This window comes from Anolis carolinensis, unplaced genomic scaffold, assembly GCF_035594765.1.
Source record: "Anolis carolinensis isolate JA03-04 unplaced genomic scaffold, rAnoCar3.1.pri scaffold_7, whole genome shotgun sequence".
In the NCBI taxonomy this organism is placed as follows: domain Eukaryota; kingdom Metazoa; phylum Chordata; class Lepidosauria; order Squamata; family Dactyloidae; genus Anolis; species Anolis carolinensis.
Genome location: NW_026943818.1, coordinates 28,019,032 through 28,042,466, shown reverse-complemented (window position 1 = coordinate 28,042,466; position 23,435 = coordinate 28,019,032). Strand labels below are relative to the sequence as shown.

Here is a 23,435-nt window from a genome sequence, read left to right as displayed (position 1 = left end):
CTCCCATTGTTCCAGGAGAAATACAACTCCCATAGTTTTGAGTGAATGACAACTCCCATGGTTCCAGGAGAAATACAACTCTCACTGTTTAAAGCGAACTACAACTCCCATTGTTCCAGGAGAAATACAACTCTCACTGTTTAAAGCGAACTACAACTCCCATTGTTCCAGGAGAAATACAACTCCCATCGTTTCTAGTGAACTACAACTCCAATCGTTCCAGGAGAAATACAACTCCCATAGTTTTGAGTGAATGACAACTCCCATCGTTCCAGGAGAAATACAACTCTCACTGTTTAAAGCGAACTACAACTCCCATCATTCCAGGAGAAATACAACTCTCACTGTTCCAAGCGAACTACAACTCCCATGGTTCCAGGAGAAATACAACTCTCACTGTTTAAAGCGAACTACAACTCCCATCGTTCCAGGAGAAATACAACTCCCATCGTTCCAGGAGAAATACAACTCCCATAGTTCCAGGAGAAATACAACTCCCATCGTTCCAGGAGAAATACAACTCTCACTGTTCCAAGCGAACTACAACTCCCATCGTTCCAGGAGAAATGCAACTCTCACTGTTCCAAGCGAACTACAACTCCCATCGTTCCAGGAGAAATACAACTCTCACTGTTTAAAGCGAACTACGACTCCCATCGTTCCAGGAGAAATACAACTCTCACTGTTTAAAGCGAACTACAACTCCCATCGTTCCAGGAGAAATACAACTCCCATAGATTTGAGTGAATGACAACTCCCATCGTTCCAGGAGAAATACAACTCTCACTGTTTAAAGCGAACTACAACTCCCATCGTTCCAGGAGAAATACAACTCCCATAGATTTGAGTGAATGACAACTCCCATCGTTCCAGGAGAAATACAACTCTCACTGTTTAAAGCGAACTACAACTCCCATCGTTCCAGTAGAAATACAACTCTCACTGTTTAAAGCGAACTACAACTCCCATCGTTCCAGGAGAAATACAACTCTCACTGTTTAAAGCGAACTACAACTCCCATCGTTCCAGTAGAAATACAACTCTCACTGTTTAAAGCGAACTACAACTCCCATCGTTCCAGGAGAAATACAACTCTCACTGTTTAAAGCGAACTACAACTCCCATCGTTCCAGGAGAAATACAACTCTCACTGTTTAAAGCGAACTACAACTCCCATCGTTCCAGGAGAAATACAACTCCCATAGTTTTGAGTGAATGACAACTCCCATCGTTCCAGGAGAAATACAACTCCCATCGTTCCAGGAGAAATACAACTCTCACTGTTTAAAGCGAACTACAACTCCCATCGTTCCAGGAGAAATACAACTCCCATAGTTTTGAGTGAATGACAACTCCCATCGTTCCAGGAGAAATACAACTCCCATCGTTCCAGGAGAAATACAACTCTCACTGTTTAAAGCGAACTACAACTCCCATCGTTCCAGTAGAAATACAACTCCCATAGTTTTGAGTGAATGACAACTCCCATCGTTCCAGGAGAAATACAACTCCCATCGTTCCAGGAGAAATGCAACTCTCACTGTTTAAAGCGAACTACAACTCCCATCGTTCCAGGAGAAATACAACTCCCATAGTTTTGAGTGAATGACAACTCCCATCGTTCCAGGAGAAATACAACTCTCACTGTTTAAAGCGAACTACAACTCCCATCGTTCCAGGAGAAATACAACTCCCATAGTTTTGAGTGAATGACAACTCCCATCGTTCCAGGAGAAATGCAACTCTCACTGTTTAAAGCGAACTACAACTCCCATTGTTCCAGGAGAAATACAACTCCCATCGTTTCTAGTGAACTACAACTCCCATCGTTCCAGGAGAAATACTACTCCCATAGTTTTGAGTGAATGACAACTCCCATCGTTCCAGGAGAAATACAACTCTCACTGTTTAAAGCGAACTACAACTCCCATCGTTCCAGGAGAAATACAACTCTCACTGTTTAAAGCGAACTACAACTCCCATCGTTCCAGGAGAAATACAACTCCCATAGTTTTGAGTGAATGACAACTCCCATCGTTCCAGGAGAAATACAACTCCCATCGTTCCAGGAGAAATACAACTCTCACTGTTTAAAGCGAACTACAACTCCCATCGTTCCAGGAGAAATACAACTCCCATAGTTTTGAGTGAATGACAACTCCCATCGTTCCAGGAGAAATACAACTCCCATCGTTCCAGGAGAAATACAACTCTCACTGTTTAAAGCGAACTACAACTCCCATCGTTCCAGTAGAAATACAACTCCCATAGTTTTGAGTGAATGACAACTCCCATCGTTCCAGGAGAAATACAACTCCCATCGTTCCAGGAGAAATGCAACTCTCACTGTTTAAAGCGAACTACAACTCCCATCGTTCCAGGAGAAATACAACTCCCATAGTTTTGAGTGAATGACAACTCCCATCGTTCCAGGAGAAATACAACTCTCACTGTTTAAAGCGAACTACAACTCCCATCGTTCCAGGAGAAATACAACTCCCATAGTTTTGAGTGAATGACAACTCCCATCGTTCCAGGAGAAATGCAACTCTCACTGTTTAAAGCGAACTACAACTCCCATTGTTCCAGGAGAAATACAACTCCCATCGTTTCTAGTGAACTACAACTCCCATCGTTCCAGGAGAAATACTACTCCCATAGTTTTGAGTGAATGACAACTCCCATCGTTCCAGGAGAAATACAACTCTCACTGTTTAAAGCGAACTACAACTCCCATTGTTCCAGGAGAAATACAACTCCCATTGTTTCTAGTGAACTACATCCCCATGACCCCCGTTACGTCCTGGTGCAGACTGGGGGGAAATGGACCATGGATGATGGGATTTGCAGTACCTTCACTCACTTCCCGAGACCACTGCAACTGCCACAAGTGACTGATCAAGACCAAACTCGGCACACACAACCCCCATGACCCACTCTACATCCTGGTGCAGTTTGGAGGAGGATGGAGAATGGATGATTGGACTTGCAGTACCTTCACTCACTTCCTGAGACCACTGCGACTCCCACCAATGACTGATCAAGACCAAACTTGGCACACACAACCCCCATGACCCACCCTGCATCCTGGTGCGGTTCGGAGGGAGATGGAGAATGGATGATGGGACCTGCAGTACCTTCACTCACTTCCTGAGACCACTGCGACTGCCACAAGTGACTGATCAAGACCACCATGACCCACTCTACATCCGAGCCTCTCCATCCACTGTGACCGACCTGGCTCATGACTAGGCACACACAACCCCCATGGCCCACTTTACGTCCTGGTGCGGTTTGGGGGAGAACGGACCACGGATGATGGGAACTGCAGTACTTTCAAACACTTCCGTCTCTCACTGATCACTGTTACTCTCAACACTGACGGATCAGGACCAAACCTGGCACACAGAATCCCCATGACCCCCGTTACGTCCTGGTGCAGACTGGGGGGAAATGGACCATGGATGATGGGATTTGCAGTACCTTCACTCACTTCCCGAGACCACTGCAACTGCCACAAGTGACTGATCGAGACCAAACTTGGGACACAGGGACCCCATGACCCACTATACATCCTGGTGCGGTTTGGGGGAGAACGGACCACGGATGATGGGAACTGCAGTACTTTCAAACACTTCGTCTCTCGCAAACCACTGTTACTCTCAACACTGACGGACCTGGCCCAAACTTGGCACACACAATCCCCATGACCCACTCTACATCCTGGTGCGGTTTGGAGGAGGATGGAGAATGGATGATGGGACTTGCAGTACCTTCACTCACTTCCCCAGACCCCTGCAACTGCCACAAGTGATTGATCGAGACCAAACTAGGCACACAGAGACCCCATGGCCTACTCTACACCCTGATGTGGTTTGGGAGAGGATGGAAAATGGATGATGGGACCTGCAATACCTTCACTCACTTCCTGAGACTACTACGACCCACACCAATGACTGATCGAGACCAAACTAGGCACACAGAGACCCCATGGCCCACTCTACATCCTGGCGCTGTTTGGTGGCGGATGGACCGTGGACGGATGGGACTTGTTATATCTATCATAAGAAATGTCAGGGAATTTGTAAACTCCTGCCAGTTGTCTCGAGGACCATCCTCCCCCCTCTCTTCCTCCTCACCCCACTCAGCCCTACCTGGACTTGCCCCTTGCCCACGATCTTGTCCACGATCTCATTGTTGTCCTTGTTCATCTTGCTCTTGTCGTAGCATTTCTCGTAACACAGGATCCGCAGCGTCCGGGAGCCCTCCAGCTCGATCTCAAATTCCTGCAGGAATCGGAGGGGAAAACGCATATATATATATATATATATATATATATATATATATATATAGCCAGTAGCTAATCCTTTCTATACACTGCCCTCTCATGGTTGCCTCTGGGCACATATTTATCGTATCTCACGAGTAGCTAATCCTTTCTATCTATATCACTCCCTTGTTGTTGCCTCTGGACACTTATCTATCTATCTTGCGGGTAGCTAATCCTTTCTATCTATATTGCCTCCTTGCGGTTGCCTCTGGGCACATATCTATCTCACCAGTAGCTAATCCTTTCTATACACCGCCCTATGTATACACACACACACACACAAATATATATTACTAGTAGCTGATCCTTTCTATACACTGTCCCCTTGTGGTGGGCTCTAATTCTTTCTATCTCTATATTGCCCCCTTGCGGTTGCCTCTGGGCACATATCTATCTCACCAGTAGCTAATCCTTTCTATACACCGCCCTATGTATACACACACACACACAAATATATATTACTAGTAGCTGATCCTTTCTATACACTGTCCCCTTGTGGTGGGCTCTAATTCTTTCTATCTCTATATTGCCCCCTTGCGGTTGCCTCTGGGCACATATCTATCTCACCAGTAGCTAATCCTTTCTATACACCGCCCTATGTATACACACACACACACAAATATATATTACTAGTAGCTGATCCTTTCTATACACTGTCCCCTTGTGGTGGGCTCTAATTCTTTCTATCTCTATATTGCCCCCTTGCGGTTGCCTCTGGGCACATATCTATCTCACCAGTAGCTAATCCTTTCTATACACCGCCCTATGTATACACACACACACACAAATATATATTACTAGTAGCTGATCCTTTCTATACACTGTCCCCTTGTGGTGGGCTCTAATTCTTTCTATCTCTATATTGCCCCCTTGCGGTTGCCTCTGGGCACATATCTATCTCACCAGTAGCTAATCCTTTCTATAGACTGCCCTCTTGTGGTTGCCTCCGAGTACTCTCCAGTAGCTAATCCTTTCTATCTCTATAATGTCCGTTTGCGGTAGCACCTGGGCACAGCATATATAGATATATCTTGCCAGTAGCTAATCCTTTCTATCTCTGTATTGCTGCCTTGTGACTGCATCTGATAGTGCCAGTAACTAATCCTTTCTATACACCGCCCTATGTATACACACACACACAAATATATATTGCTAGTAGCTGATCCTTTCTATAGATTGCCCTCTTGTGGCTGCCTCTGGGCACAGCATATATATATATATATATATATCACCAGTAGCTAATCCTTTCTCTGCACCACCCTATGTATACACACACACAAATATACATTGCTAGTAGCTGACCCTTGCTATACACTGTCCCCTTGTGGTGGCCTCTGAGTATTATATAGTATAGCTACTGGATATATATGTGTGTATATATATATACACACACACATATATATATCCAGTAGCTAATCCTTTCTATCTCTATATTGCTGTCCTGTGGTTGCACCTGATAGTGCCAGTAGCTAATCCTTTCTATACACTGCTCTCTTGTAGCTGCCTCTGGGCACAGCATATATATCTATCTATCACCAGTAGCTAATCCTTTCTATGCACCACCCTATGTATACACACACACAAATATATATTGCTAATAGCTGATCCTTTCTATACACTGTCCCTTGTGGTGGCCTCTTATTATTTATATATACACACACACACACACATATATATATATCCAGTAGCTAATCCTTTCTATCTCTGTGTGTTGTGGTTGCGCCTGATAGTGCCAGTAGCTAATCCTTTCTATAGACTGCTCTCTTTCCTGCTTCTTAGCAGGGGGTTGGACTAGATGGCCCATGTGGTCTCTTCCAACTCTACTATTCTATGATTCTATGATTCTTGTGGCTGCCTCTGGGCACAGCATATATAGATATATCTCGCCAGTAGCTAATCCTTTCTATCTCTATGTCTTGTGGTTGCGCCTGATAGTGCCAGTAGCTAATCCTTTCTATAGACTGCTCTCTTGTAGCTGCCTCTGGGCACAGCATATATAGATGTATCTCACCAGTAGCTAATCCTTTCTATCTCTATATTTATATATCTTGTGGTTGCGCCTGATAGTGCCAGTAGCTAATCCTTTCTATAGACTGCCCTCTTGTGGCTGCCTCCGAGTAATTAATATATATATATATCTCCAGTAGCTAATCCTTTCTATCTCTATATTGCTGTCCTGTGGTTGCACCTGATAGTGCCAGTAGCTAATCCTTTCTATAGACTGCTCTCTTGTGGCTGCCTCTGGGCACAGCATATATAGATATATCTCGCCAGTAGCTAATCCTTTCTATCTCTATATTGCTGTCCTGTGGTTGCGCCTAATAGTGCCAGTAGCTAATCCTTTCTCTGCCCTGCCCTCTGCGCATGCGCACCTCGTTCCACTGGGGCTCGGTGGTGTCCCTGAAGACCCGCGTCTTGGCTTTGCTGACGAAATACCCGAAGGAGTCGACCTCCAGGGTGCAGTAGAGGTCTGGCCGAAAGAGAGAGAGAGAGAGAGGCAGGCGTGAAGGGAGGGAAGAAGGAAGGACAGGAGAGAGTGATGCCGGGCAAGGCGTGGACTCACTGGCCGAGTGCGTGAAGCCCGTGGCCGAGTGGACGATGACGTGCAAGAAGCCGTTCATCCCCGGGGACTCGTCCTCTGCGGAAGGAAGAAGAGGGATGTGAGCACGGTCGGACTACAATTCCCATCATCCTCTACCCAGGATGTAACGGCACTGCAGTTCCCATCAACCCCCAGCTGGGCACAGCCAGACAACAACTTCCATCATCCTCTACCAAGACGCTGGTGGAGTATAACCCCCATCATTTCACACCCAGGTTTATGACAGGACTATAACTCCCATCATCCTCTGCCCAGATGCAACTCGACTACAACTCCCATAATCTTCTATCCAGATGCAGCTCAACTACAACTCCCATCATCCTCTATCCAGATGCAACTCGACTACAACTCCCACCATCCTCCATCTAGATTTGGATGGATTACAACTCCTATCACCCACTATCCAGATGTGGATGGACTACGACTCCTATCCTCCATCCAGGATGAACTACAACTCCCATCATCCTCTATCTAGATATGGATGGACTAAAATTACAGTTGTCTTCTATCCAGGATGAACTACAACTCCCATCACCTTCCATCTAGATTTGGATGGACTACAATTCCTATCATCCTCTATCCAGGATTGACTACAACTCCCATCACCTTCCATCTAGATTTGGATGGACTACAATTCCTATCATCCTCTATCCAGGATTGACTACAACTCCCATCACCTCCCATCTAGATTTGGATGGACTTTAATTCCTATCATCCTCTATCCAGGATTGAGTACAACTCCCATCACCTCCCATCTAGATTTGGATGGACTACAATTCCTATCATCCTCTATCCAGGATTGACTACAACTCCCATCACCTCCCATCTAGATTTGGATGGACTACAATTACTATCATCCTCTATCCAGGATTGACTACAACTCCCATCACCTCCCATCTAGATTTGGATGGACTACAATTACTATCATCCTCTATCCAGGATTGACTACAACTCCCATCACCTTCCATCTAGATTTGGATGGACTACAATTCCTATCATCCTCTATCCAGGATCGACTACAACTCCCATCATCCTCTATCTAGATACGGATGGACTACAGCTCCTATCATCCCCTATCCAGGATGAATGACATCTCCTATCATCCTCTATCCAGACGTGGATGGACTACAACTCCTATCACCCTCTATCCAGGATGAGCTACAACTCCCATCATCCTCTAGATACGGATGGACTACAATTCCTATCATCCTCTATCCAGGATTGACTACAACTCCCATCATCCTCTATCTAGATACGGATGGACTTTAATTCCTATCATCCTCTATCCAGGATCGACTACAACTCCCATCATCCTCTATCTAGATACGGATGGACTACAGCTCCTATCATCCCCTATCCAGGATGAATGACATCTCTCATCATCCTCTATCTAGATGTAGATGGTCTACAACTCCTTTCACCCTCTATCCAGGATTGACTACAACTCCCATCGTCCTCTATCCAAACGTGGATGGACTACAACTCCCATGCCGGTGACTCACCGTCCTTGTTGCTGGTGACGGGGAGGTGGTGGACGGTGCGCAGCTTGAAGCAGGAGCCGGTCAGGACCTGGAGCTCGATGGAGCTCAGCACGAAGGCCTGCAAGTCTGGGGAAAGAGATATAGATAGATAGATAGATAGATAGATAATGTAGATATAGATACATAGGGCTCGCGATCCTCACCTTTCTTCTGGAGTCTCTGGATGGCTTCCCTCCACTCGGCCCGCTCGTAGTCCGACGACAGAAGGAACAAGTAGCTCTGGAAGGAGAAAGCCACGGCGGTGAGTTCCCAGGCTGAACGGGATTCCTTCCCGGGGCCCCTCCCGCCCTGCCGTTGGTCCCGGGCGAGGGCTACCTTCCCGTTGCGGTTGTGGATCCGGAAGGGGATGGACGGCGAGTTGAGCAGCAGCCAGAACTCGTTGTCGAACATCTTCTTCTTGAGCCGCTCCACCGCCCGGCTCTGGCCTTTGCTGGCCTTCTAAGGAAGGAAGGGGAAGATTTAAGTGTTTCCTCCACCACAGACACCCCAGTGCTCCTCGGTATTTCCCCCACCACAGACACCCCAGGGCTCCTTTTTGTCTCCATTGCTGGGACCCCGCCCACTGCCTCTCCCTTAACCATTCTGCAAAAGGAAGGACGTTTTCGGTGTTTACTCCACCACAGTATTCCTCAGTATTTCCTCCACCACAGACACCCCAGTGCTCCTTTTTGCTGGGACCCGGCCCACTGCCTCTCCCTTAACCCTTCTGCAAAAGGAAGGAGAATATTTAAGTGTTTCCTCCACCGCAGACTCCCCAGTGTTCCTCGGTATTTCCACCACAGACTCCCCAGTGTTCCTCGGTATTTCCCCCACCACAGACACCCCAGTGCTCCTTTTTGTCTCCATTGCTGGGACCCCGCCCACTGCCTCTCCCTTAACCCTTCTGCAAAAGGAAGGAGAATATTTAAGTGTTTCCTCCACCGCAGTGTTCCTCAGTATTTCCTCTACCACAGACACCCCAGTGCTCCTTTTTGTCTCCATTGCTGGGACCCCGCCCAGTGCCTCTCCCTTAACCCTTCTGCAAAAGGAAGATTTAAGTGTTTCCTCCACCACAGACACCCTAGGGTTCCTCAGTGTTTTCTCCACCACAGACCCCCCAGTGCGCCTTCTTATCTCCGTGGAATTTGCACGGTCCCGCCCACTGCCTTTCCCTTAGCCCTTCTGCAAAAGGAAGGAAGAAGATTTTGGTGTTTCCTCCACCACAGACTCCCCGGTGTTCCTTTCTGCCTCCATTGCTGTGACCCCGCCCACTGCCTCTCCCTTAACCCTTCAGCAAAAGTAAGGAAGATTTAAGTGTTTCCTCCACCATGGACACCCCAGTGTTCCTCAGTGTTTCCTCCACCATGGACACCCGTGTTCCCTAGTGTTTCCTCCACAACAGACCCCCGAGTGTTACTCAGGGTTTCCTCCACCACAGACACCCGTGTTCCTCAGGATTCCCTCCACCACAGACAACCCAGTGTTCCTTTCTATCTCTGTTGCTGTGACCCCACCCACTGCAAAAGGAAGGAAGGGGAAATTTTCGGTGTTTCCTCCACCACAGACACCCCAGTGTTCCTTTCTGTCTCTGTTGCTGTGACCCTGCCCACTTCCTCTCCCTTAACCCTTCTCCAAAAGGAAGGAAGGAGAAGTTTTCGGTGTTTCCTCCACCACAGACACCCCAGTGTTCCTTTCTGTCTCTGTTGCTGTGACCCTGCCCACTTCCTCTCCCTTAACCCTTCTCCAAAAGGAAGGAAGGAGAAGTTTTCGGTGTTTCCTCCACCACAGGCACCCCAGTGTTCCTTTCCGTCGGAACCACTGAACCCAGCCGACGACGGATCTGGACCCAACTAGGCGAAGAATAACAACAACAACAACGGGAGGGGATAGGGTAGGGAGGGTGCCGGGCCCACCTCCTTCTGGACCTCGCTCTTGATGGAGGAGATCTTCATCTTGACGTCCTCGAGGTCGTGGTCGGGCAGGGCCTGCACTTGAGGGCAGGCGTCCGACTCCTCCGGCGACGGGAAGACCAGCTCCGCCAGCGGCAGGTACCACTTGCACTCGTACTGCTGGGGCTTCCTGCCAAAAAGAGAGAGAGAGAGGAATCGAGGCAGCCCGGGATCGCCTTGGCCTCGTCCGCTGCAGCATCACACCCTGGGGCCTTGTCTGGGGGACTCGGGATAGACAGGAAGGAAGTACATTGTGTTGTTCTCGGATTCAGCCACAAGGGGGTGCTGTTACTCCAATCTCTATGAAAACGAGCCGGCAAGGACTTCCTCCTTCCTTCTGTGCTCGCCGGCATTTTCTAATCTTTTTCTTTATTATGGTGTCGTAATAAGATAATATATAATAATAATAATAATAATGTAATATATATGTAAATAATATAGAATATACCGTATATACTCGAATAATATATAATAATAATGAAATATATATGTACTCGAAGATAATAATATATAATAATAATAATAATGTAATATATATGTAAATAATATAGAATATACCGTATATACTTGAAGATAATAATAATAATAATAATGTAATATATATGTAAATAATATAGAATATACCGTATATACTTGAAGATAATAATAATAATGTAATATATATGTAAATAATATAGAATATACCGTATATACTCGAAGATAATAATAATAATAATAATGTAATATATATGTAAATAATATAGAATATACCGTATATACTCGAAGATAATAATAATAATAATAATGTAATATATATGTAAATAATATAGAATATACCGTATATACTTGAAGATAATAATAATAATGTAATATATATGTAAATAATATAGAATATACCGTATATACTCGAAGATAATAATAATAATAATAATGTAATATATATGTAAATAATATAGAATATACCGTATATACTTGAAGATAATAATAATGTAATATATATGTAAATAATATAGAATATACCGTATATACTCGAAGATAATAATAATAATAATAATAATAATAATGTAATATATATGTAAATAATATAGAATATACCGTATATACTTGAAGATAATAATAATAATAATGTAATATATATGTAAATAATATAGAATATACCGTATATACTCGAATAATATATAATAATAATGAAATATATATGTACTCGAAGATAATAATATATAATAATAATAATAATGTAATATATATGTAAATAATATAGAATATACCGTATATACTTGAAGATAATAATAATAATAATAATGTAATATATATGTAAATAATATAGAATATACCGTATATACTCGAAGATAATAATATATAATAATAATAATGAAATATATATGGACTCGAAGATAATAATATATAATAATAATAATAATAATGTAATATATATGTAAATAATATAGAATATACCGTATATACTCAAATAATATATAATAATGAAATATATATGTATTCAAAGATAATATATATTATAATAATAATGTAATATATATGTAAATAATATAGAATATACCGTATATACTCGAAGATAATAATAATATATAATAATAATAATGAAATATATATGTAAATAATATAGAATATACTGTATATACTCGAAGATAATAATATATAATAATAATAATGAAATATATATGGACTCGAAGATAATAATATATAATAATAATAATAATAATGTAATATATATGTAAATAATATAGAATATACCGTATATACTCAAATAATATATAATAATGAAATATATATGTATTCAAAGATAATATATATTATAATAATAATGTAATATATATGTAAATAATATAGAATATACCGTATATACTCGAAGATAATAATAATATATAATAATAATAATAATGAAATATATATGTAAATAATATAGAATATACCGTATATACTCGAAGATAATAATAATATATAATAATATGTAAATAATATATACTGTATATACTTGAAGATAATAATAATAATTATAATGTAATATATATGTAAATAATATAGAATATACCGTATATACTCGAAGATAATTATATATATATATATATATATATATATGTAAATAATATAGAATGAACCGTATATACTCGAAGATAATAATAATATATAATAATAATAATGTAAAATATATATATATAATATACCGTATATACTCTAAGATAATAATAATATATAATAATAATGTAATATATATGTACATATGTAATATACTGTATATACTCAAAGATAATAATAATATATAATAATAATAATAATAATAATAATAATATTATAGTAATGTAAATACAACTCCTCTCACCCGGCAGCGGCCTTCTTGAGCTTAGCACAGAGCAGCCAATATTATTATAATAATTTATAATAATAATAGTGTAAATATAAGTCTGCTCACCCGGCAATGGCCAATAATAATAATAATAATGTAAATATAAGTTTGCTCACCCGGCAATGGCCAATAATAATAATAATAATAATAATGTAAATATAAGTCTGCTCACCCGGCAATGGCCAATAATAATAATAATAATAATAATAATGTAAATATAAGTCTGCTCACCCGGCAATGGCCAATAATAATAATAATAATAATGTAAATATAAGTCTGCTCACCCGGCAATGGCCAATAATAATAATAATAATGATGTAAACATAAGTCTGCTCACCCGGCAATGGCCAGTAATAATAATAATAATAATAACGTAAATATAAGTCTGCTCACCCGGCGGCGGCCTTCTTGAGCTTTGCGCAGAGCAGCATGTCGGTGAAGAGGAAGAGGTGTCGCAGCTTGCGGGACCCTTCGGCCACTTCCACCAGGTAGCCATCCTTGACTAGCTGGCGGGTCTGAGGAAAGAAGGAAGAGCGGGTGGGCCGAGGGCCACTTCACCCCTTCCAGTTGTAGCCCTGTCTGAGTGCCCAGAGGAGGATTGGCTGGGGTGGAGATTGGGAGGCCAGGGGAGGACGGAAGTGGCCTCTAATGGCGGCAAAACGGTAAACTAAGGCAGATTAGGTTTTCTCGGAAGTTTAGGCAGTTTAGACATGAGGAACAAGTGCCCGGGAAGTGATGTCATGGGATGGATTGTCGGATCAGGTGCGCGGGAAGTGATGTCATGGGAGGGATGGGGGCCTTTGATGACGTCGCCTTGCACTCGGATAGCAAAATAGTAAACTAAGGCAGATTAGGTTTTCTCGGAAGTTTAGGCAGTTTAGACATGAGGAACAAGTGCCCGGGAAGTGATGTTATGGGATGGATTGTTGGATCAGGTGCGCGGGAAGTGATGTCATGGGAGGCCTCTGATGATGTCGCCTTGCACTCCGATGGCAAAATGGTAAACTAAGGCAGATGAGGTTTTCGCGGCAGTTTAGGCAGTTTAGACATGAGGAACAAGTGCCCGGGAAGTGATGTTATGGGATGGATTGTTGGATCAGGTGCACGGGAAATGATGTCATGGGAGGGATGAAGGCCTTTGATGATGTCGCCTTGCACTCAGATAGCAAAATAGTAAACTAAGGCAGATTAGGTTTTCGCGGCAGTTTAGGCATAAGGAAAAGAAGCAGATGTGCGGGAAGTGATAAAATATAAGATTAAGATAACATCATGCTAATTTGATATAGATATATATGTCTATATAATAATAATATAAAATAATAATATATTAATAATATAACATGAATATAAAATCATACATATTAGGACGCCCGTAACGTGTGTATGCAGATGATCCCGTGACTGACTTAAGAATAATATAATATAAAAATATAAGATTAAGATAACCATGTTAATGTGATACAGACATATATATATGTCTATATAATAATAATATAATATAAAATAATAATATATTAATAATATAACGTGAATACAAAATCGTATATATTATTAGGACGCCCGTAACGTGTGTATGCAGATGATCCCGTGACTGACTTAAGAATAATATAATATAATATTAATATAAAAATATAGTAAGATAGAAGATTAAGATAACCATGTTAATGTGATACAGACATATATATATATATATATATATATATGTCTATATAATAATAATATAATATACAATAATAATATATTAATGTGATTATAAAATAATATATACATATTATTAGGACGCCCATAACGTGTGTATGCAGATGATCCCATGATTGACTTAATAATATAATATAAAAATATAATAAGATATAAGATTAAGATAACCATGTTAATGTGATACAGACATATATATATATGTCTATATAACAATAATATAATATAAAATAATAATATATAAATAATTGATTATAAAATAATATATACATATTAGGACGCCCATAACGTGTGTATGCAGATGATCCTGTGATTGACTTAATAATATAATATAAAAATATAATAAGATATAAGATTAAGATAACCATGTTAATGTGATACAGACATATATATATATATGTCTATATAATAATAATATAATATAAAATAATAATATATTAATAATGTGATTATAAAATAATATATACATGTTATTAGGACGCCCATAACGTGACTGACTTAATAATATAATAATATAAAAATATAATAAGATATAAGATTAAGATAACCATGTTAATGTGATACAGACATATATATATATATGTCTATATAATAATAATATAATATAAAATAATAATATATTAATAATGTGATTATAAAGTAATAATATACATGTTATTAGGACGCCCATAACGTGTGTATGCAGATGATCCCGTGATTGACTTAATAATATAATAAAATATAAGATTAAGATTTTGATGCGAGACGTGATGTCATGGGAGGGATGGAGGCCTCTGATGACGTTGTCTTGAACTCAGATAGCAAAATAGTAAACTAAGGCAGATAAGGTTTTCTCGGAAGTTTAGGCAGTTTAGACACGAGGTGCAGGTGCGCGGGAAGTGATGTCATGGGAGGGATTGTTGGGTTCAAGGGGAGGAATAAGGCTCTCGTTTCCTGTTCTTGGGTTCTGTTTCATGTGACCAAGTTGGTCCAGGGCTTGATCGCGACACCCCCGTTGTCCCCGTGACCCCCAGTGTCGGCCTACCTCCCCCTTGGGGGTGGTGACGGCGGTCCGGCGGGGGTCGATGTCCTCGTTGATGCTGGAGAGGAAGGTCTGCGAGACGCGGAGGGCGTCCTGGAGGAGCGGGAAGTCTGGGTGGTCCGGCGGAGTGTGCTTCAGCAGGTCCTGCAAGCACGAACCGTATATAGATATAGATATATATAACATGGTACAAAACGTATATAGATATATATAACATGGTACGAACCGTATATAGATATATATATATATATATATAATATGGTATGAACCGTATATATAGATATATATAACATGGTACGAACCGTATATAGATATAGATATATATAACATGGTACGAACCGTATATATAGATATATATAACATGGTACAAACCGTATATAGATATATATAACATGGTACAAACCGTATATAGATATATATAACATGGTACAAACCATATATAGATATGGATATATATAACATGGTACGAACCGTATATATAGATATATATAACATGGTACAAACCGTATATAGATATATAACATTGTACAAACCGTATATAGATCTAGATATATATAACATGGTACGAACCGTATATAGATATATATATATATATATAACATGGTACGAACCGTATATAGATCTAGATATATATATAACATGGTACGAACCGTATATAGATATAGATATATATATAACATGGTACGAAGCAGATATAGATATAGAAATATATAACATGGTACGAAACATATATAGGTATAGATATATATATAACATGGTACGAACCGTATATAGATATATATATAACATGGTACGAAGCATATATAGATATATATAACATGGTACGAAACAGATATATATATATATATATAACAATGTAATAAAATATAGTACTAATATAAAAAATAATAAAATATAGTAGTACTATATGAGCACAGCATATAATAATATACATACATAATATATATATAAAACAATATAATAAAATATAGTACTAATATAAAAAATAATAAAATATAGTAGTACTATATGAGCACAGCATATAATAATATACATACATAATATATATATAAAACAATATAATAAAATATAGTACTAATATAAAAAATAATAAAATATAGTAGTACTATATGAGCACTGCATATAATAATATACATACATAATAACTATATATTAGAATAAAATATAGTACTAATATAAAATATAATATTTCTATATGAGCACTGCATACTAATCTTTTCTAAGCAATAGTATAAAATAATGTAATAATAATATAAACATATAATAAAATAGAGGATTAAGAGAACATCATGCTGATTTGATATAGATATATATGTCTAAATAATAATAATATAAAATACAATATAAAATAATAATATATTAATAATATAATGTGAATATAAAATCATATATATTATTAGGATGCCCATAACATGGGTATGCAGATAATCCCGTGATTGACTTAAGAATAATATAATAATATAATAATAATATAAAAATACAATAAAATATAAGATTAAGATGACATGTTAAAGTGATATAGACATATATTATATATATATGTCTATATAATAATAATATAAAATAACAATATAAAATAATATATTAATGTGATTATAAAATAATATATACATATTATTAAGATGCCCGTTACGTGTGTATGCAGATGATCCCGTGATTGACTTAAGAATAATATAATATAATAATAATAATAATATAAAAATATAATAAAATATAAGATAAAGATAACATCATGTTAATGTGATACACATATATATATGTCTATATAATACTACTACTAATAATAATATAAAATAACAATATAATATAAAATAATAATATATTAATAATGTGATTATAAAATAATATATACATATTATTAGGACACCTGTAAAGTGTGTATGCAGATGATCCCGTGATTGACTTAATAATATAATAAAATATAAGATTAAGATGACATGTTAATGTGATACTGACATATATATGTCTATATAATAATAATAATAATATAAAATAATAATATATTAATAATGTGATTATAAAATAATATATACATAATGTGTGTATGCAGATGGTCCCGTGATTGACTTAATAATATAATAATATATATGTCTATATAATAATAATATATAATATTACTAATATATAATAATAATATATAAATAAAATATTATTTTATATTATTATTATTATATAGACATATATATATGTCTGTATCACATTAACATGATGTCATCTTAATCTTATATTTTATTATATTATATTTTTATATTATTATTATATTATTAATATAATAATAATATAAAAATATAAGATTAAGATTTTGGTTTGGCCTCCAGTTCCCATCATCCCTAAAAGCTGGTCATAATAATAATATAGTAAAAATAATAATATAATAATTATCATATTATTTCTAATATATTAATATAAAACCACGGAGCTGCTGGTTTGGATCCGGGGAAGCAGGGTGAGCTCCTGCTGTTAGCCCCAGCTCTGTCCGACCTCACGGTTCGAAAACATGCAAACGCCGGCAATAGCTCTTAGTGCAGTCATGACGTTGGAGGCGTCTTATATATAATAATAATAAAATAATAATAATAATATAATAAAATACTATGTTAATAATGTTAATATATTAATAATATATATTAATAATATACATTATTATTAATAATGTAATAGTAATAGAATGGTGAAAACACGGATGTTACTCACGTGTAACACGAGTGTGCTGCGGGTCACGCGGTTTATCGGCTTGTACAGCAACGCTACGAAAGGGTAATAATTAATACAATATAATAATGAAATAATTAAAATAATATCCAAAAAAAATAAAGACATTGTACAATTTAATATGGATTTGTGGTATCGAAACGTAATAGTAACCGCCAGTTGCAATAAATCTTGCCAATCGAAAGGTTGTCCGTTTGATTATTTGATATAATATAATAAATAATTATAATGACACGATGTAATGATATAATATAATAAATAATTATAATGATACGATGCAATGATATAATATAATAAATAATTATAATGATATGTTGTAATGATATTATAGTATTATATAATAATAATACAAAATTGTGTTACTAAGATATGGAATTGGGGATGGGTTTGCACAATGACGGCACTTGAATGCTGGTCTGCGGCAGAGAAAGAACAAAGGAAGGAGAGAACGGAAGAGAAAGAAGGAAAGGAGGGAAGGAAAGGAGTGGAAGAGAAGAAGGAACGAAGGGAAAGAAGGAAGAGAAGAAAAAGAAGGAAGGAGGGAAGGAAGAAAAGAGAAGGAAGGAAGAGAAGAAGGAAGGAAAGGAGGGAAGAGAAGAAGGAATGAATGAAAGAAGGAAGGAAGGAGTGGAAGAGAAGAATGAAGGAAGGAAAGAACGGAAGAGAAGAAAAGGAGGGAAGGAAAAGAAGAGAAGAAAAAGAAGGAGGGAGGGAAGGAAGAGAAGAAGGAAGGAAGAGAAGAAGGAAGGAAGAGAAGAAAAGGAGGGAAGGAAAGGAGTGGAAGAGAAAAAGAAGGAAGGAGGGAAGGAAGAAAAGAGAAGGAAGGAAGGAAGAGAAGAAGGAATGAATGAAGGAAGGAAGGAAAGAAGGAAGGAGTGGAAGAGAAGAATGAAGAAAGGAAGGAAAGAACGGAAGAGAAGAAAAGGGAAAAGAGGAATGAAGGAAGAGAAGAAGGAATGAATGAAAGAAGGAAGGAAGGAGTGGAAGAGAAGAATGAAGGAAGGAAAGAACGGAAGAGAAGAAAAGGAGGGAAGGAAAAGAAGAGAAGAAAAAGAAGGAGGGAGGGAAGGAAGAGAAGAAGGAAGGAAGAGAAGAAGGAAGGAAGAGAAGAAAAGGAGGGAAGGAAAGGAGTGGAAGAGAAGAAAAAGAAGGAAGGAGGGAAGGAAGGAAGAGAAGAAGGAATGAATGAAGGAAGGAAGGAAAGAAGGAAGGAGTGGAAGAGAAGAATGAAGAAAGGAAGGAAAGAACGGAAGAGAAGAAAAGGGAAAAGAGGAATGAAGGAAGAGAAGAAGGAATGAATGAAAGAAGGAAGGAAGGAGTGGAAGAGAAGAATGAAGGAAGGAAAGAACGGAAGAGAAGAAAAGGAGGGAAGGAAAAGAAGAGAAGAAAAAGAAGGAGGGAGGGAAGGAAGAGAAGAAGGAAGGAAGAGAAGAAGGAAGGAAGAGAAGAAAAGGAGGGAAGGAAAGGAGTGGAAGAGAAGAAAAAGAAGGAAGGAGGGAAGGAAGAAAAGAGAAGGAAGGAAGGAAGAGAAGAAGGAATGAATGAAGGAAGGAAGGAAAGAAGGAAGGAGTGGAAGAGAAGAATGAAGAAAGGAAGGAAAGAACGGAAGAGAAGAAAAGGGAAAAGAGGAATGAAGGAAGAGAAGAAGGAATGAATGAAAGAAGGAAGGAAGGAGTGGAAGAGAAGAATGAAGGAAGGAAAGAACGGAAGAGAAGAAAAGGAGGGAAGGAAAAGAAGAGAAGAAAAAGAAGGAGGGAGGGAAGGAAGAGAAGAAGGAAGGAAGAGAAGAAGGAAGGAAGAGAAGAAAAGGAGGGAAGGAAAGGAGTGGAAGAGAAGAAAAAGAAGGAAGGAGGGAAGGAAGAAAAGAGAAGGAAGGAAGGAAGAGAAGAAGGAATGAATGAAGGAAGGAAGGAAAGAAGGAAGGAGTGGAAGAGAAGAATGAAGAAAGGAAGGAAAGAACGGAAGAGAAGAAAAGGGAAAAGAGGAATGAAGGAAGAGAAGAAGGAATGAATGAAAGAAGAAAGGAAGGAAGGAAGGAGAAGAAAAGGAGGGAAGGAGTGGAAGAGAAGGAGGGAAAAGAAGAAGGAAGGAAGGGAAGAAGGAATGAATGAAAGAAGAAAGGAAGGAGGAAAGGAAAGAAGAGAAGGAGGGAAGGAAAGGAGGTTAAAGAAGAAGGAAGGGAAGAAGGAACGAAGGGAAGAAGGAATGAAGGAAGAGAAGAAAAGGAGGGAAGGAAAGGAGGGAAAAGAAGAAGGAACGAAGGGAAAGAAGGAAGAGAAGAAAAGGAGGGAAGGAAAGGAGTGGAAGAGAAGAAAAAGAAGGAAGGAGGGAAGGAAAGAAGAAGGAAGGAAAGGAGGGAAGAGAAGAAGGAATGAATGAAAGAAGGAAGGAAGGAAAGAAGGAAGAGAAGAAAAGGAGGGAAGGAAAGGAGGGAAAAGAAGAAGGAACGAAGGGAAAGAAGGAAGAGAAGAAAAGGAGGGAAGGAAAGGAGTGGAAGAGAAGAAAAAGAAGGAAGGAGGGAAGGAAAGAAGAAGGAAGGAAAGGAGGGAAGAGAAGAAGGAATGAATGAAAGAAGGAAGGAAGGAAAGAAGGAAGAGAAGAAAAGGAGGGAAAAGAGGAATGAAGGAAGAGAAGAAGGAATGAATGAAAGAAGAAAGGAAGGAGAAGAAAAGGAGGGAAGGAGTGGAAGAGAAGGAGGAAGGAAGGGAAGAAGGAATGAATGAAAGAAGAAAGGAAGGAGGAAAGGAAAGAAGAGAAGGAGGAAGGAAGGGAAGGAAGAGAAGGAAAGGAGGGAAGAGAAGAAGGAACGAATGAAAGGGAAGGAAGAGAAGAAGGAACGAAGGGAAGAGGGAATGAAGGAAGAGAAGAAAAGGAGGGAGGGAAGGAAGAGAAAAAAGGAAGAAAGGAAAGAGAAGAAAAAGAAGGAGGGAAAAGAGGAAGGAAGGAAAGGAGGAAAGAGAAGAAAAGCAGGGAAGGAAGAGAAGAAGGAGTGGAAGAGAAAAATGAAGGAAGGAAGAAAGAATGAATGAATCAGAAGAAGGAAGGAAGGAGGGAATAAAAGAAGGAAGGAAGGAAGGAGAGAAAGGAAAGAGGGAAGAGAAGAAAGAATGAATGAAGAGAAGGAAGGAGAGGAAGAAAGGGAGGGGAGGGAAGAATGAATGAAACAGAAGTGAAATGAAGGAAGGAGGGAAGAGAAGAAGGAATGAATGGAAGAAAAAGAAGAGGGAAGAGAAGAAGGAAGGCAGGAAGGAAGGAGTAAAGGGAGGGAGGGAAGAAAGAATGAACCAAAGGAAGGAAGGAAAGGAGGGAAGGAAAGAAGAAAGGAAGGAAGAGAAGAAGGAATGAATGAAAGAGAAGAAAAGGAGGGAAGAAAGGAAGAGAAGAAGGAACGAATGAAAGAGAAGAAAAGGAGGGAAGGAAGAGAAGGGAAAGGGAGAGAAGGAGGAAAGAAAAGGGAGGAAGAGAAGCCAGAAGGAGGGACGGACAGACCGTAGGATCCGTGGCAGCAGAAGCGGAGGATGAGCAGGACCTCCATGGGGGAGCCATCGGAAGGAAGGAAGGAAGGAGAGAAAGAAAGAGAGAAAGAAGAGAAAGAGAGAGAGAGACCCTTCCCCTCTTCCTTCCAATGGGGAGACAAAGGGAGGGATCAAGACCAGAGAAGGAGGGAGGGAACCTCATGCATTATTCATGAGCCGTGAAGGGAGGAAGGGGAAAGGCAGACAAAGGAAGGAGAGAAAGAAAGGAAGAAGAGAAAGAAAGAAAGGAAGAAAGAAAGAAGGGACCTTCCATGGAGACCACGGCGGAGGTGGGGCTCTCCTTGGAGTCCTTCGGCCCCTTCACCTTCAGCTCCTGCACGGAAAGAGGAACATCACCATCCTTGTATTATTGTTATTGTTATTAATATCATCATCATATTATTATTGTTATTGTTATTATTATTAATATCATCATCATCATATTATTGTTATTGTTATTAATATTATCATCATATTGTTATTGTTATTAATATTATCCTCATCATATTATTGTTATTAATACTATCATCATACTATTATTATTACTACCATTACCATCATTGTATCAGTATTATTATTAATATCATTATATTACTATTGTTATTGTTATTAATATTATCATCATCATATTATTGTTATTAATACTATCGTCATACTATTATTATTACTATCATTACCATCATTGTATCAGTATTATTATTAATATCATCATTATATTACTATTGTTATTGTTATTAATATTATCATCATATTATTATTGTTATTAATATTATCCTCATCATATTATTGTTATTAATACTATCATCATACTATTATTATTACTACCATTACCATCATTGTATCAATATTATTATTAATATCATTATATTACTATTGTTAGTGTTATTAATATTATCATCATCATATTATTATTATAATTGTTATTAATATCATCATATTGTTATTACTATTATTAATATTATCATCGTATTATTGTTATTAATGCTATCATCATCTTATTATTATTATTACTATCATTACCATCATTGTATCAGTATTATTATTAATATCATCATTATATTACTATTGTTATTGTTATTAATATTATCATCATATTATTATTGTTATTAATATTATCCTCATCATATTATTGTTATTAATACTATCATCATACTATTATTATTACTACCATTACCATCATTGTATCAATATTATTATTAATATCATTATATTACTATTGTTAGTGTTATTAATATTATCATCATCATATTATTATTATAATTGTTATTAATATCATCATATTGTTATTACTATTATTAATATTATCATCGTATTATTGTTATTAATGCTATCATCATCTTATTATTATTACTATCATTACCATCATTGTATCAGTATTATTATTAATATCATCATTATATTACTATTGTTATTGTTATTAATATTATCATCATCATATTGTTATTACTGTTATTAATATTATATTATTGTTATTAATACTATCATCATCATCAACATATTATTATTATTATTATCATTACCATCATTGTATTAGTATTATTATTAATATCATTATATTACTATTGTTATTGTTATTAATATTATCATCATCATCATATTATTATTGTTATTATTATCATCATATTATTATCATCATCATCACTATTACCATCTTTTTATTACTACTATTATTATGACTATTATTATCATCATCACTATTACTGTCATATTATTATTAATTTTGCTGTTATTACAATTAGTATTATAATTA

The 23,435-nt window shown here is 37.9% G+C and overlaps 1 protein-coding gene across 2 annotated transcripts in view; it reads right to left on the bottom strand.

The window, feature by feature from the left end:
* abr (ABR activator of RhoGEF and GTPase) overlaps positions 1-23,435 on the bottom strand; it is a 55,007-nt gene that overhangs the window by 11,417 nt on the left and 20,155 nt on the right. The window contains exons 6-16 of one of the 2 annotated variants that reach the window (XM_062960725.1): positions 21,953-22,019; positions 18,153-18,205; positions 15,462-15,602; positions 13,136-13,257; positions 10,366-10,531; positions 8,789-8,911; positions 8,617-8,692; positions 8,435-8,539; positions 6,894-6,968; positions 6,703-6,800; positions 4,155-4,286 (exon numbers count right to left, since the gene is read on the bottom strand). In XM_062960725.1, coding sequence (XP_062816795.1) covers positions 4,155-4,286; positions 6,703-6,800; positions 6,894-6,968; positions 8,435-8,539; positions 8,617-8,692; positions 8,789-8,911; positions 10,366-10,531; positions 13,136-13,257; positions 15,462-15,602; positions 18,153-18,205; positions 21,953-22,019 — 1,158 coding nt within the window. Of the gene's footprint in view, positions 1-4,154; positions 4,287-6,702; positions 6,801-6,893; positions 6,969-8,434; positions 8,540-8,616; positions 8,693-8,788; positions 8,912-10,365; positions 10,532-13,135; positions 13,258-15,461; positions 15,603-18,152; positions 18,206-21,659; positions 21,834-21,952; positions 22,020-23,435 lie in introns of those variants that run through there. The other variant, XM_062960726.1, reaches the window with a different exon arrangement.